Source organism: Equus asinus, chromosome 4 (assembly GCF_041296235.1).
Source record: "Equus asinus isolate D_3611 breed Donkey chromosome 4, EquAss-T2T_v2, whole genome shotgun sequence".
NCBI classification, from domain to species: domain Eukaryota; kingdom Metazoa; phylum Chordata; class Mammalia; order Perissodactyla; family Equidae; genus Equus; species Equus asinus.
Window position 1 is genome coordinate 25,422,285 of NC_091793.1, and position 16,013 is coordinate 25,438,297.

At 55.7% G+C, this 16,013-nt stretch overlaps 1 protein-coding gene across 6 annotated transcripts in view; it reads right to left on the bottom strand.

Annotated features, from left to right (window-relative positions):
* The window catches only part of TOM1 (target of myb1 membrane trafficking protein), a 40,172-nt gene extending 24,853 nt beyond the window's left edge, over positions 1 to 15,319 (bottom strand). The window contains exon 1 of one of the 6 annotated variants that reach the window (XM_014832616.3): positions 15,063 to 15,319. In XM_014832616.3, coding sequence (XP_014688102.1) covers positions 15,063 to 15,114 — 52 coding nt within the window. In that variant the 5' untranslated portion in view covers positions 15,115 to 15,319. The remainder of the gene's footprint in view (positions 1 to 15,062) is intronic. The other 5 variants (XM_014832614.3, XM_044780743.2, XM_044780756.2 and 2 more) reach the window with 5 other exon arrangements.
* Positions 15,320 to 16,013: the final 694 nt, after the last annotated feature.

Genomic DNA, 16,013 nt, shown 5'->3' on the forward strand with positions numbered 1-16,013 from the left:
CCCCAGCCCCGCTTCCCAGAGGCGCCCCCTGCAACCCGTTTCCTCTCAGATCTCCCAGAGACATGCTCTGCCTACGAAGGAAAGGACACGGTGCAGTTTAAATCCAGACTCTGTCACCAACAGGTGGCCTGGCCTTCGACTTGCCCTCTGAGCCAGTTTCTGTCTGCAGACGGGGTAGACCCCGAGCCACCTGTACAACTGCCCTGCAGAGTGGCAATGACGCACGAGGCCTCCACATGGTACTTGGCCCAAAATAGGTGCTCAGAGAGTGGGCGTGGTTCTTTTTTTAAAAATTGGGTGAAGGTCACATAACATAAAATTAACCTTTTCAAGTGTACAATTCAGTGGCATTTCGTACGTTCACAGTACTGTGCAATCAGCTTCTCCGTCTAGTTCCACATTTTTAGGGAGAGCTGAGGCTCTGGGAAGCTGAGTGACCCCTCACTCGTTGCACAGCTACTGATGTGCCAGTCCTGCTCCAGGCACTGGGGATGCAACGGTGGGTCAGATGGCCACGGTCCCTGCCCTATGGTACCCAAAGAGGCCAAGGCATGCTCTGAGCCCATGCCTGTCAGGACGGGGCGGGGGCAGTCTCCGTGTGACTGGGCAGGGCCCTCTTCTAGCCAGGCAGGCAGGCCCATCCTGTAGGACAATGCCTGGGTTGGGCTGGCACAGTCAGCTCCCTAAAATTGTGGCTTCTGTGATCTTTGTTTTGTAGTTGGCCTGACTTCCTTTCCACCCAACTTTGGGTTCTGAGGCCAGATGGAAGCCAGGGTGGCCCAGGACACATGCAGGCGGCTGAGGCCTCCAGGGAGGGACCCAGCAGCAGGGCTGGTTGCTTTACTCCCTAGATTATGGCTGGGGGAGGGGATGGAAGGGCCCCTTTAAAAGGTTGAAAGGTGGACTCATTCATCCTACAATTATGTCCTGAGTGTGGCTTCCGTGTGCCACACTCCCCACCCTTGGGGACTCACACACTTACTGAGCCACATGGGAAGGACCAAAGAGAGCTGGACAGGGGCCCCTCTGAGCAGAGGGGGCCAGGCCCCACTTTGGAGGGTCCGGGGCAGTGGCTACTCAAACATTCAATACCTGTTCCTCCTCCAGAAACCACGTCTCAGTGACCCAGTCACAAGGCCCAGAAGGATCAGTCACCCTGACTCCAGGCCTACATCTAATGGCTCCAAAGTCCTGCCAATTCCAGCTCCAGACTCTCCCCACCCTCCCTATTCCTTTCCACCTTGTCCTCTATCCCTGCCCCGGCCCGGCTCCCATCCTCTCTCACCGACCCCACCTCAGCTCCTCCTGCCTTGCCCCATTCTCTGTGCTGCCCTAGAGTGAACTTCCTGAAACTTGAATGTGACCATGTCCCTCCTGTGCCCCAAATCCTGCAAAGGCTCCCTGGCGCTCAGCCTGGCCTGCATGCCCTTCCCCAGGAGTAATACTTTAACTTCCCAAGTTATACACTGTGTAACACCAAGCACCATTAGCTGTCTCCATGAAGAGTGTGATTGACTCCTCACGGCCCTCAGGTGTCCATCACTGTCCTCATCTAGTAATGAGGAGACTGAGGCACAGAGAGGGCACATGGTGGTAAGGCAGGATTGGCCGTGGATGCCACCGCCTCCATCTCTCATCAGGGCTCAGGGAGCTCTGCTTTCCCAGAAAGGTTCTCTGGACCACTCAGGCCATCTGCCCCTCCTCCCGGACCCCTGGCTCCACCTGCAGGCCTCTCAGCAGTTCCTCAATCAGATCCCCTTGTGACCCGGCAGCAACCACTAATAACAATGGGCACCTCTTTTCTTCTAGGGGAGAAAAGGGATTAAGGTCATTTTGGAAAGGCAAGTGGCTGTCAAGGTGGCAGCTGGGATATTTGTAAGTCTGAGGAATGCCATGCCATCGCAGGGAATCAGTGAGCGCAGAAGGACCTGGAGCGCACGTCTGATGGCCATCTGAGCACAGCCGGCAAGCTCTTTAGTCCTGGGCACCAGCAGTGGGCGGAGCCACTCAGAGGATGGAGTTTTTTAGGGGGTGGAGGGAAATGGAGGGGTTTCAGTCAGTCTAAACAGGAAGGGGGAGGGGGAGGGAGGAAGAGGCAGCAGAGAGACAAGATCCATCTGACCAATTTCAGCAGAAGAAAGGTGTGCCCAGACCCGGACAGACGCAGCCCACCTGCGTCCTGCCAGCTCCCCGCAGTCTGGGAGCAGACGGCAGGCCTGCAGAGAACTGGGACTTCCTTAACAGAGACTCGCACGGGGTGGGCGTGCTCCAGTAAGGCAGAAACATAAACCCACGGGAATCTGGGGCTACTGGCTTCGTTTTTGTTTTTAACCGCAATAGTAACTCAGCTTGCTATTTTAAGAAGGGTGAATAAAAACCAGTGACAAGCGTTACCAGTTCCAAGAGAATGACAGCTGACTGCCCGACCTCGGGGGTGCCGGCAGTAGCCTTTGAAGCCCCTGGGCAGAGCTCTGCTCGGGTCCCCAGCTCCTGAGGACGTCAGGCTTGGGGCTGTTGTCGAGGGCTGGCAGGCCTGTGGATCTGGATCACTGGGCGCCTGTCTGTCTGCCCAGTGGTCTGTCCTCTCCATGTCTGGTCTGGTGCAGACCCACCTCCCTGGAGAGCTCCCAAGAGTCTGCCCATATGGTGGCATAGTGAGGCTGGGCTGTGGCACAGCTTTGCAGTGGGGTGAGTCTGACCCCCGCCCCTTAACTCAGAGACCACGGGCAAGGATCCAAGCCCTCAGAGTCTCCGTTTCCTCATCTGTAAAACCCAGATAAGACTGCCTGCCTCACAGGGCGACGAGATTTTTTGGCCAGACAATGTGTGTACCACGTCAGGCAGCGAGCAGTGATGAGTCACTGCTGGGTACCATGGCTGTGACTTGGGCCGGGAACAGGAAAGAGGGGCCACCAAAGATGCTCCAGCCCCAGCCCCTGGCCCCGGCCTGTTCAGCCCCAATAGCTGGGAAGCCTGCCCTCCCGGTCACAGGGGAAGCCCTGCTCCCACAGCTGCTCTGGAGGAGGCCACTTCTGTGGGTGCTCGGTGGGACCGTGGTCAGCATCATGATGCGAGCCACGACGACCAGCTCCTGCCCAGCTCAGCGGGGAGGGGAGCGGCCCGGGGCCTTCTCCCCATAGCCCTGCACATTCAGACAGTTGCCAAGTCCAGTGGATTTCAGCTGCTCGACGAATCTCAGAGTTGCCCCCGACTTCATCATCACTGCGACAGCTCTGGTCCAGGCCCCGTCACCTCCTCCAGGCCTGGACCGGCACCACCACCCTCTTCTCTCAAACATAAATCCTACCAGTACTTTTCTCTATCTAAAAATTGTCCATGACTCCCCACTGCCTGCAGGTCAGAAACCTGACCTCTCAGGGGCGGAGAGGGACATGCGGGACTGACCTCAGCCACGGTCAGCTGTGTTCTCCTTTGCAGGCCCTGTCCTTTCATGCTTCTGGGCTTCTGCCTGGAATGCCTTTCTTCTATTCAGTCAGGCATCAGTTCACAGAGGAGGATGATGACGACGACCCCACCACCACCACACTCACCGGGCACTCAGCATGGGACTCGGCACTTCACGCCAACTCAGTTACCCCTCACCACAGCCCTTAAGACGAGGTGAAAAACTGAGGGGCACAGAGAGGTCACTGACTTGCCCAGGGTCACACAGCTTGTAAGTTGCAGAGCAGAGATTCAAACCCAAAGAAGCCTGGTTCCCAAATCCAGGCTCTTACCCACCATGCTGTGTGCCTCTCAAACATACTCAACACTTGTTGTCCAGGCCCCAGGGAGACACTGGGAGGCAAAAATGACCAGGTCCTACCCTTAGGATGTTTATAGTCCAGTGGGAGGTGACTGTGACATTACTAAGGGTGCAAATGCTGTGACAGAAAGCCCAGGCGCTGAGACAGTAGCAGGGCTGTGAGACTGGATGGGCTGACGTGGAAGAGGAAATGAGTGCGAGAGTCCCTGCGCATCTGTCAGGGCCCTACCCCAGTGTCAGCCCCTCAGCGCTGCCTTCCACTGGGCAAACTGGGTCACTCCTCAGCTGGTGTTGACAGCAACATCATGACTACCAGTGACAATCCAACTGGCATGCACTGACTGTCAGCCTGTGCAGGATGCTCGGTGTACCCCTCTCGTGTCACCTCCCCACAGCCCCCACCAGGTGGAGTGGCAGCTGATGCCCATGGCTGGAAGTGGAGGAGTGGGGATGCACAGCCAGGCCTGTGGCTCTAAACCCGTGTGCTCTTATTCTGCTCCGCCCTCTTGAAGGACATCTGTACCTGACCAGGGTGGACTCCCGCTCCTGGGGACATCTCTGCGTCTCTGCCTCACTGGGGCCGACCCTCTAGTGGGACAGAGAGTAGAAGTTTGCTCAGCGTTTGTGGAAGGACTGCGCCTCCAGACTGTCTCGTGCTCCAGTTCAAGGCCGATCACCCGTCACTCCCCGCCCTGATAATAGCATCGTGTTTCACTGACCCTAGGCTCTCCTTTTCCACTCCCCAATCCCTCCGATATTAGACGCTTCTCACAAATGACCTGTCAGAGCTCAGTTAGCAGTTTTTTCTTTTCATGCTTCATGCTGTCTTAGAGTCAATGAAACATGGCTTGTAGGCAGTAAGGAACTGTCTTAAAGGCCAATGCCAGCCCTGGCACACCCAGTCCCATCGTAGACGAGGACCAAGTCTAAGGCACCCAGGGAGAGGGGTACAATAGGAATCAGCTGGCCATGATGAGGAAAACAGCGACACGACGTGTCAGCTCTGGGTGGCTCCCCAGGCCCCTTTAGGGAGCCTCCACCCCAGCGAGGGCGCGCATGGCCATTTTCTTTCTAGACCACATTTACTGAACGCCATCCTTCTAGCGTTAAAGTCACCCACTCATATCACTCAAAGGAACCAAAGTGAACCTGGGTGGCGATTTCCTTCTAGTATTTACTGTTTTCAGTCTTTAAAGAACACATCTGTATAATTTTTTTCAGTGTGTAATGGTATTGTACTCAAGGCTGGTTTGTTTTTAAGTACGATTCCTATTCTGTACCTTTTAGAGACACACAGATATTTACGAAGGAAAGAATATGAAGTGTGGATCTGCTGTAAGTGATACGCACCCCTCTGCTCGCCTCTCCTCCCCCCCCCGCCCCCTCCTCCCACCCTTCTCATTGCCTTCCTCCCGCCCACCTCTTCGCCCTCCCCCCAGCATTCTCTGAGGTGTCCAGGCCCGGGCCAGGTGCTGGAGAGGCTAAGACGCAGCAGAACAGAATCCCTGCCCTGGAGGAGGTCCTGAAGGGGTAAGGGAAAACAGCTGGACAAACATTTGCAGTGCAAAGTGACCAGCGATATGACTGAGGTCAGGCTGGGGTGTGGCGGGAGCCGAGAGAAGGGGCTGAACACACACAGAGGGAGCGGGAAGGTTCCAGTGAGGAGGTGCCATCTGAGCCAAGCCCAGAGCATGGGGCGCCAGGCTGGGCAGGTGGAGCAGGGACGCCCAGGGAGAGGAATGGCGTTGGCTGAGAGAACGAGTTGGTGAACTGTGCAGGGTGATGGGGAGAAGAGGAGAGAAGAGAGGCTTGAAGCTCGGTCTGGGGGATTGGGGAGAAGCGACCTGAGGGTGGGGGAACGTCCAGGAGGGAGTGAGGCAGCGGGAGAGAAAAGCGGCTGCTTAGACAGAGGACATACGCCGGGAGCTGGGGACAGACCAACACCCAACACTGACAAGAGGGACTCAGGCGCGGAACCACACCAAGACCCACGGTGGCGGACACTTCCTGGCCCACCCAACAGCCGTCCCTCCCCGCCGCCTGCCCGGAGCACGACCCCATTACCGCAGGGCCTGGTCTAGAAGTGGGCTAGCAACCCAGCTCTGATCCCTGGGAAGTAAGGGGCTGTCTGCTGGGCAGTGGCGGCGGGGGGGGGGGGGGGGGCGTCCCTTCTGGGACGCAGAGGCATGGCCCAGGGAGAGGGAAGCTTCTGCCCCTTCGCCTTCCTTTCTCTCTTCTGGGAGGCTGGTGTGGGAGCATGCTGCCTGCAGCTTGAGCCGAGGAGGTGACAAGCTCAGGACAAAACCCAACATGCTAAGGACAGAGAGCCTGGGTGTTTAAAGACATCACTGAGCTGCCAGACAACCCTGAAAATGCCGACCCTCACTCTGCCTGCTGGGTAAGCAAAGTGTGTGGTGGCGGGCTCGGCCTGTGCCGGCTGGGTCTCCTGCCACCTGCAGCCACGGGACCCCTGATGCCCCTTGTTGTGCAGCGAGTCACACCGCCCCGGCTTCCCCAGGGGACTGTGGTGCTGTGGGGCTGGAGCTACCCTGGGCTTCACTGGAGCACGGTGGGCAGGATGCTGGGGGAAGACCTGGCCCACGTGTTGTCCCCACTTCCTCCCCCCACCAGCGCAGGCCTCTGCCCGTGCCCCACCGGGCCCGCTTCAGGTTTCTGTGCTTGTGAGCACGCCGTCCTCCTTCCAGGAATGTGCTCCTCCCCGCTCCCCATGGTAATTCGTGCTCCTGAGCCCAGCTCAAGGTCAGGTCTCCACGAAGCCTGCCCTGACCCCTGGGCACCTGCTCCTTCACTCCGTGGGCCAACAGCATTTTTGCACAGACCACAATTATAAGCATAACTACTAGTGGGGTCGTTAAAATAACTCTATAGAATTGATTTCTTTGTTTCTGTCTGTCTCTCCCACTAGGCTGTGAACTCAACGGTGGAGATTATATAGCTCATGAATCACCGAATTCTCTACACGAGACAGCACTGGGCCCAGGATAAATGTGCAGTACATGTTGATGAATGACTGAATGAAGTATGAGGCCAAATTCACCAGGACAATAAACCTTTATAACACTAATTTCAATGAAATACTCCCACACGTTGGCCCTCAGTGACACCTTAGTAGCTGTTTAGAAATCCTCATCTATCTTCCAGTCGGCATCTGATGAAGATTTTTAAAAGCCCACATCCCTCCTTAATGTGTCCTCCACGCCAACACCCTCAGTCCCTGTGACCACTCCACGGTGGACATGACCTCCAGGGCCTTCACCATTCTGAACCATCCCCTCGGGACACCGGTCAGCTGTGAGGTCCTTCTGGAAACGTGGTGTGGGAGCTCACTCACCTGCCCACGTTGGATAAGCTATTTGTATAAATGCACCCTGTTTAATGTTTATTAATGCTCCTGCATGGAGCTGACTCCAACAGACTTTGTTGCTGTGACATACTTTCCACTGGCTCATGGTTTGTAGGTTTTCTAGTCTCCCTTGCAGCCAGAAGTGGCCCTGCGATCCAGTTCTCGCCACTGAGACAGAAGTGGAAATCTCTCGGGCGGTTCCTGGGGAAGGCTCTGCTTTCCTGATAACATAGGCAGCGGCAGTGGGTGCCTTCACCTGTGCCTCCTGCTATGTGAGGACAAGCATGAGAATGAAATGAATATGCTAAAGGTCGGGGGGGGGGAAGGATATAGAAAGGAACAATGAGAACAAATTCATTCTAGACGCACCCAGACATTTTCACTCAAGAGGAAACCTGGCAGGTCCCTTGTAATCTAAGGGAAAGCAATGAGGGGGGAAAAGTTAGGAGCAGGGGATCTGGACACAGAGAAGTCCCAGTTCAAGTCCTGACTTGAGCACTCACTAGCTGTGTGACCCTGAGTGAATTCCTTAACCTCTCTGTGCCACAGGTCCTCCTCTGCAGAACAGGGATAACTAAAGCACTCCCCTTCCAGAGCCGCTTGAGGAGGAAATGAGAGGAAGCATCTCAAGCGCCTTGCATCCTACCGTGCACACAGCAAGCACCAAAACAAACGTTATCAACTACAAAAAAACAAGCAGAAAGTCACTGTCTGAAAATTTCAAGCACTCACACAAAATGGATTTTTAAATCACATACGTGCAGATGTCATTTTTTTTTCAGCTAGCAAACTATCTTGGAGCCTAATTTCCAAATGAACAACTCTCTCCAGACCCAGCGTGGAAAGTTCCATTGGTTTCCTAAATTGTTGAGCCGTCCTTCCTCAAAACCCTGGCTGCCTCTCCCCTGCCACTCTGTAACCACAGGCCACAGAGGAACCCTAAAATACCTTACAGAAGGCATAACTTCTGCAACCCACACTTTTAAAGTAGAGGTAATTAGCTACAGTATCTAACTGAAGAAAATCTCAGAGATGCAGGAGGGTTTTTAAAAACCATCCGGTAAGAGGGAGCAAGGCTGTGAAAGCAGAGGCTTGAGGTGGTGGCCAAGGCATATATGACATTCTCTTCTCCTCCCCCCACTTGTGAACATGAAAGATGTTATTGACAACTCACACACTGTGTCGAGAGATTTATCTGATTGCCGAGACTTGGCAAGTCCAAAATCCACAGCGGAGGCCAGCAGGCTGGAGACCCAGAAGACAGACGCAGCTCGAGGGCAGAGGTCGTCTGCCAGCACAATTCCCGCTTCCGGGGAGGCCAGTCTTTCTTCGAGTCAGGCCTTCAACTGACTGGATGAAGCCTACCCACTTTATGGAGGGTAATCTCTACTCAAAGATGTTCATCTCATCTAAAAAATACCTTCACAGAAACATCTAGAATCATGTCTGACCAAATACCTGGGGCCATGGCCCAGCCAAGTTGACACATGAAGTTATCCACTCCCCAGCGTTTATACTGCCTCAGTGCAAATAAGTTCCAGTAGAACAGGGACCCCTCTGTCTGCCCCGAAATTCGGCTGGCTCAGCCTCCTGTGGTCTAGCCGGCTCCTGGTCCCTCCCTCTCCTGGACTCCTTCCTACCCTTCTCCACCCTCCCATCAGGAGCAAAGCTTGTCCCTCCCCGAGGGTCTGGCACACAGTCTGGCGCTCCATGGCACTTTTCAGTGCTCCGTTAATTGCTACGTCTCCCTTGTCTGGCACGGCATGAGTCCCTTGGAGGTTTTCTCATCTGCCTGGGGGACACAGCTGAAAAGGGGCAGAGCTGGCACTTGAACCCAGGTCTTCTGATGCAGGGTCCAAGCTCTGACCCTATTCAGACTGCTGACATGCGTGTGACCAAAATGCGCCACCTAGGATCACAGGAGGTGGGCTCATGGGCCAACTTTAAGACGTTTTTAGAGCTGCATGTTTCTTTAACGCAGACTAGAGAAACAGCCATGAACTAGCGCCTCGGAGTCATGGTTTCAGGGACATAATTACACAGGATGAGGTCAAATTAAAAAAGGTGAGCCCAGGGAAGGAAAACACCATGAAAATAACACTAAAGGTGGCACAGGGCAGATACAAATCATAAAGGCGGTGGATGAAGGACGGAAGTGGGGAGTGTAGCCTAGACGGGCACCTCCTCGGAAGGACGTAAAGAGTTAACTTGTCCTGAATCCCCCTGCTTCTCATGGGCTGAGGGCCCCAGGCTACTTAGAAGACACTGAGGGCTTTTTTCCTGAAACTAGAGGAGCGGAAATCCGGGACTTTACTCTTACTTCTTTGAGCTCAGTGAGGGAACAAAACCTATTCACCGGCTCCATCTGCAGGGTCAGGCAAAGGGTTTAATCCCCAAGTGAGAGTCGGCTCCACCCCACGGCCTACAGCCCAACCTGTCTGTGAATGTGGCTGCCACCCAGCCAGTGCCTGCGCATTCCCAGGACAGCAAGGCCAACTAGACACTGCCCTGGAGCCAGAGCCCTGGGCGGGCACCTTGGCGCTGCCACTGACTTGGACTATGCCCCAGCAACAACAGTAACACCTGTGACAAACCACAGTGGCTCACAAGTATGGACACTTACTGTCTGACAGGCACCGGGCCAAGGTCTTCACAACATGAAAACATGCGACCCCAACTGACATGTGCTATCATTATCCTTATTTTACAGACAGGAAACTGAAGAACAGACAGGGTAAGTCACTTGCCCTGGGTAACAGAGCCAGTGAAGGCCGAACCAGGACTCAGACCATCTGGTCTGACTCAGGAGCTCATCCTGGATGCCTTACTATGTGCACCCTGAGGGCAGCTGACACAGCCCTCTCTGGACATCGTTCCGTTATCCTGAGGACAGAGACTTGGGCTCAACCTGGCTCCAGCACTTGCAGATCAGGGGGCTGGAGCTTCAAGACGTGAGGGCTCCCCAGGGCACATGTGGGAAGTGGCAGAGGTTCCGACTCAGGGGGCCCAGGGCTGGAGCATCCTCAAGCATCTCTGATGTGGGTGTTCTGGGATCCACTCTGAAGAGCACCGCCCTCCATCACTCTGCCTCTGGCCAGTGGCTCTGACCCAGAGGTCACAAACTATGAACCCACCTGCTCAACTCAGTCTGGTTTTGTTTATACAGCTTGAGAGCTAAGAATGGTCTTTACATTTTTAAATGGCTGGAAAAAAATCCAAAGAAGAATAATATTTCATGACATTTGAAAATCACATGAAATTCAAATTTCAGTGTCCACGAATAAAGTTTGATGGGAACACAGTTGCACCTATGCGTGTCTGCTTTTGTGCTAGAAGGGCAGAGCTGAGCAGCTGCAACAGGCACCGGCCCACAAAGCTGGAAATGTTCACTCTCTGCCCTTTACAGGAGGCACAGTCGGCAGAGCCTGATCTAGTCCACCCCAACAGCAGGACCCTTCTTTACAGCCTCTCCCTCCCGCCTCTGCCTCACACCTCCAGTGGTGGGGAGCTCACTACCAAACAAGGCAGCCCGGTCATCTTTGAAAGGGGCTGGGCACAGCTCTTTATGCTGGCACTGAGCTCCTTCCCCTGTAACATCATACTCCACCCTTGAGCCTTGTGGAATCGGCTCTATTATTCCTCCCCAGTGGCCAGCAGGCTCCTTCTTCCCTCTAGTATCAGTTCTTCCCTGTCCTTGTCTGTCCCCTCAGTTGTTCCTCATCAGTCCTCTGGGAAATGGAGGGAAAACGGTAGCACTTCTCCATTACAGATAAGGGGATGGGCGATGGAGAGGGAGGGTGACACAGTTAGGAGCTGAACTGGAGCTGGACCCAGGCCTCCTGCCTCCCAGCCTGCGGTCTCCTCGACAACAGTGCGTGAGTGTCCAGCCTCGTGTCCAGCTCATCACACCCAAAATGGCGCCCAGAAGGCCCGAGGTGTGCTCCCTGGCGTGGCCTTCATGGATCCAAGGACAGTTCTCCCTGACTTTTCCCTTTCTCCCGTCCACCTCAGGGCTCAGCCGTATGCTCTGAGCTCTTCTCCCATTAGACCCAGCTACCCCCACCCCACTACTGGGGGCTGGTCCCCAAGGACCGCCCATATTTACAGTGTGTGCTGTTTGCAGCTTGCTGTCGTGAGTCAGCTGGGTCTCTGGCTCAAAGTGCCTGAGCTGACAGCCAGAAAGGGAAAATGGGATTCTGAGGTTGCCTTTTGACGTCTGTCTACAAGCTGTAGCCAGGAAGATCTGTCCTCGGAGGGTACTGGAAAGGGTTTTGAAATCCTTGGAAGAAGAGAGCTGTGTCAACACCCCCTAGGACTAATTATCTGCGGTCCTTTCTGCCACAGGCTGCTGCACTTGGGAAGCTCTCCTACTAAAAGATAAGGGTGAGTGATCTGGAAGTGCGCACGGACCCATGTGTGCGTCATAACCAGAAAAGCTCGTCTGTGGCTAGAACAGGAACTGTGGATCTTGGAGGGTTGCACTAAGGCGAATTCCAAGTAAGAACCGATCAGCCAGAGGCAATGTGTCGAGGGTGCAGGGGGGACCTGGGCTCCGAACCAGAGAAACCTGGGTCTGGATTCCCACCCTGATTAGCTGTGAAAACCTGGGAAGTGACACCTTCTCGCAGATTTACTTTTGGTAAAATGAGAAAAAATAGCGAAACCTTGCGGGGTCACCATGAAGATTAATGTCTAGGATGTTAGCATGGTGCCCGGCACATGGTATTTGCCCACGAACTATCACTTTCCTTGTCTCCTTTTCTCCCTCCTCTTATGTGCCAGGGGCCATCCCAGGTGCCAAGGGTCCTGATAAATAAGGTACAGTCCCTGCTCTCAAGGAGACACACATGCACAACTACGGGAATGGGACAGTGCTCTCCTAGTGTGACGATGACAGCAAGAGCCGATGTTCCCGCACACTCGCAAGGTGCCGGGCACCCTGCAGGGAGTGTCTCACTTCATCCTCACAGCCACCCTGAGAGGGGGTGCTGTCATTCCACCACTCCATCAGGAGGAGGGGGAGGTCCAGAGCCCAAAGGCAGGCAGTGAGGAAGGCTGCACAGCTGGGCGGGTGCTGGAGAACACAGAATCGATGGTTGGATGGGCAGGGGTCAGGGGCCTCAGGGGGGAGCGGGAGGTGGTGACTGCTTGGGGCTTTGAAGGAAGCACACGGAGCAGCATTCCAGGCAGAGGGCGCAGCAAGCACAAAGGGGAGTGTGTGTGTACTTTGTGAGGGGAGTGACACTCACCCCCGATGAGCACCATTGGAACCCACTGTGCTCAGGGATGCCAACTCCACAGGGCTCACATCCCAACAACGGGATGGAGCCGGCAGGCCTGAGAAGAGATTATTTCACTCCTGCAGTTTACAGAAATACAAGCAGCTAATGCGGGGTCATCAGCAATCACAGCCAATCAGCAGGACTTCCGCCTCTTTATCCAAAAGAAAAACAGGGACTAATGAGGGCATTAACACAAATGGCAGCTACCCTTCATTTAATTCTACTTTTACAGCCTCTTCAACTTTGGGTCAAATCTCACTGGTTCTGCGGAGGTCATCTCGCTTCCCTATCAATTCACTGGGGTCTTGGGTGGGGCACAGGCTCCACCTTCCCCTCCCTGGGCCTCAGTCTTCTGCGTAAAAAGAAGGGGATGGGCTGGAACAGAGGTTTTCACTATGTGGTCTCCAATCCAGTAGCATTAGCATCACCTGGGAATTTGCTAGAAATGCAAATTCTAGGGCCCCACCCCAGACCTAAGAGAGCCAGAAACTCTGGGGGTGGGGTCCAGCCATCTGTGCTCTAACCAGGTTCGAAGGTCCCCAGGGGAAGGCCCCTTCCAGCAGTAACAGGTGGTTTGTGCTCTGAGGTGTTATAATTTAGTAGTATTCTCTCTGGACAGAGTGTTTCTCGCCCAAGACAGGGTAAGAGAAGCTGTCTTCTTTGATCAGCTTTTAAAGCCCAGAGTCCAAGTGAGCTGCTCTAGAAACCCTGAGGAATATGTGGCTGACTTTGAAGGCCAGATTTTTTCTTTTTAAAGTAGGGAGTCTCAACCTTGGCAGGTGATGAAAGCAGTGGTATCTGTTGTTAGAGAAATAAAGACGAGGGTCCAGCCCAGTGGCACGGTGGTTAAGCTCGCACGTTCCGTTTCGGCGGCCTGGGGTTTACCGGTTCGGATCCCAGGTAGAGACCCACGCACTGTCAAGTCATGCTGTGGCAGGCGTCCCACATATAAAGTAGAGGAAGATGGGCACAGATGTTAGCTCAGGGCCTGTCTTCCTCAGCAAAAAGAGGAGGAGTGGCGACAGATGTTAGCTCAGGGCTAATCTTCCTCAAAAAAAAAAAGAAAAAGAAAAAGAAATACAAGCAGAGAGCTGCTTTCTGTTTTCAGCTCCAAAACAATGACTCACTAGAATGTGTGTGTGTGTGTGTCTGTGTAGTGCCTTGTGGGGCAGGTCCCGCAACGGTGGTCCTGAGAGGGCAGCTTCCCTTCTCTGGTCCAGGCGCTTCCTGGTGTGTAAATCCTTGCCTGCCACCCCCTCTTGGACAGAGATGATTACCAAACCTCAGAAGAGCCACAAACAGCCACGGTGGTGATTACAACACAGAGCTGGGTCGGCCGACTTTAGCAAGGTTTGGCTTCTAAGACCGTCAGAATGGAAAGGATATCTTGTCTAAAAGATACAATTTTCCCAGTCTGGATTTAAGGCTAAAAAACCATCAAAAAGATGGAGAGAATTTCACAGCGCTGCCCGTGGTTTCCTCATGCGAGAAGGAGGCGGCACACCCAGCTGTCCCTGGAGAAGGGTTAGCTGTCTGGGCCACGGCCTGCGGGTCCTCCCCGTGTTGCTGGGCAGGAACGCGCACCCATGAGACCGACGGCCCGGCCATTTCCAGGCATTCCCGACCCTCGCTTGGTGGTGTCTCAGAAACAACGATAACAGATACCGCGACTTTCTTTTATGTTGCACTGGCCACGTGCCAGGCACTGTTCTAAGTACCTTACATCTATTAACGCGTTTAATCTTCACAACAACCCCACGGAGGCAGGGACCATTATCATCCCCCAATTACGAGTGAGGAAGCCGCCGCACAGAGAGGCAACATCACAGGACTAGTGCGTCTCCCGTCAGCAGGAGGAGAGCGAGTCAGGAGACGGCGGCTCTGAGTGAGCCGGGCTCTCCCGCCAGCGCGCCTGGCCGAGCCACGGACTGGGAGCGGAGGGAGGCCGCAGCAGGTGGCTCCTCCGATCGCCCAGTCTGCGACCCCAGGCGGAGGGTCTGATGCTGGGAGGCGAGGGCTGCCCGGGCAGGCACGTCCTGAGAGCCGGGTCTCGGAGGCTCGGCAGCCTGATCAACGGGCTCCCCAGCGTCCAGCGCGCGCCCGGAGGCAGGGCTGACCCGCCAGCTCCCCGCACGGCGGCCGCGCCGACGCCAAGCCCCGGTCTCCCGGTCCTGAGAGACGGACGTTCAGCCCCGCTCAGGTACCCGTGTCCGGGGAGCCTGGCGAGCAGGAAGGAGACGGCAAGAGCCCAGGCGGCGCGCCCCGGGCCGGGAGAGCGAGGCGGGGAGCAGAGAAGGAGCACAGGGACTGCAGCACCCCGCAGACCCTTCAACCCCCCAACTTTCTCCCTGGATTCGGGACCCCAGCAGCCGCACATTGGCTGAGCCGCGGCCTGCCGGGCCCGCCCTTCCTCTTTACCTATTGGCTGACGTAAGCATCCATCACAAGCCGAGGCTTCCTAATGGACCGCAGCGTTTGTCAATCAAGGTGGGCGGGAGACTGGGCGGGTCCCGGCCCGGGGGAGACACGCCGGCCTCATTGCCCTCTCTGCCTCCCTCCGGTGTGGGACTGGGGACCTGGAGGCGCCCCGGGGGGCCGGGGCCGGGCGCAGCGCCCCACGGCGGGGCTGGGCGGGACCCCGGAGACTCACCGATGCGCTGTCCCACGGGAGAGCTGAACGGGTTCCCCAGGAGAAAGTCCATCGCCACGGCTGCCGCTGCCACCAACCGGGGAATCAGCTGACAGCAACCGCCAGCGCCGCCGACCCGTCACGTGACGCGCCGGACGGCCCGCGAGGAGGCGCCCGAGGGGGCGGGGCAAGAGAGTCTGGAGCGTGGCCTCAGGCCCCGCCCCTAACGCGAGGGGTTGGGCTTCCCGAGGCGGAGGGCGATGACGTCACTGCGGCTTACTCGGCGTCGGGGGGGTCACGTACCATGTAGGGCGGTGGCGGGCCTGGGGGCGGGAACCTCCCTAAGCCACGCCCTCGACGTTTATTTAAGAATTTAGGGGCGTGGCCAAGCGATCTCCGTGTGCATCTGGAAAACTGGGTCTCAGCAGGGAAGTGACTTGGATGAGGTTACACGGCAAGCTCAGAGGGCAGCTCTCGCTCAGTGCCTTAGCCCTTCGGACCTCACTGTGACCACACACCCACTGCGGGGGTCGACAGCCTCCGTGGCCTGTTGTCTCCCTGCCCTGATAGGACTCTTCCTACGTGATGTCGAGGTCTCCCTGAGGCAGGATGCGCCCTGCTTGCAGCCCAGATTCGCTTACCTCCAATTGGAGGCCAGGGCCGGGGGTTTGCGATCCCTTGCCACTGAGAGGCAACCCCGTGAATTATGGCTAGGGACGGACTAGAGCTCAGGGTGGCGGCCAGCACACCGCTGTAGTCACTGCTGGGGCCTGGGACCCATCTCTGCTGGAATTAGATCAAGGACTCAAAAGAACTTTCTTTTTTTAGGTAACAGTCTCCTCTGAGAATGTGAAGAAAGCCGTGAGCCTTTGTGAAGATAAAAGTCAGAGATACAAAAACTTCGGGGAGTTTCTGGGTCCCTGATGTACAGCAGTGGACCCTAAGTGAAGAATTGAGAATCTCAACGGCCTT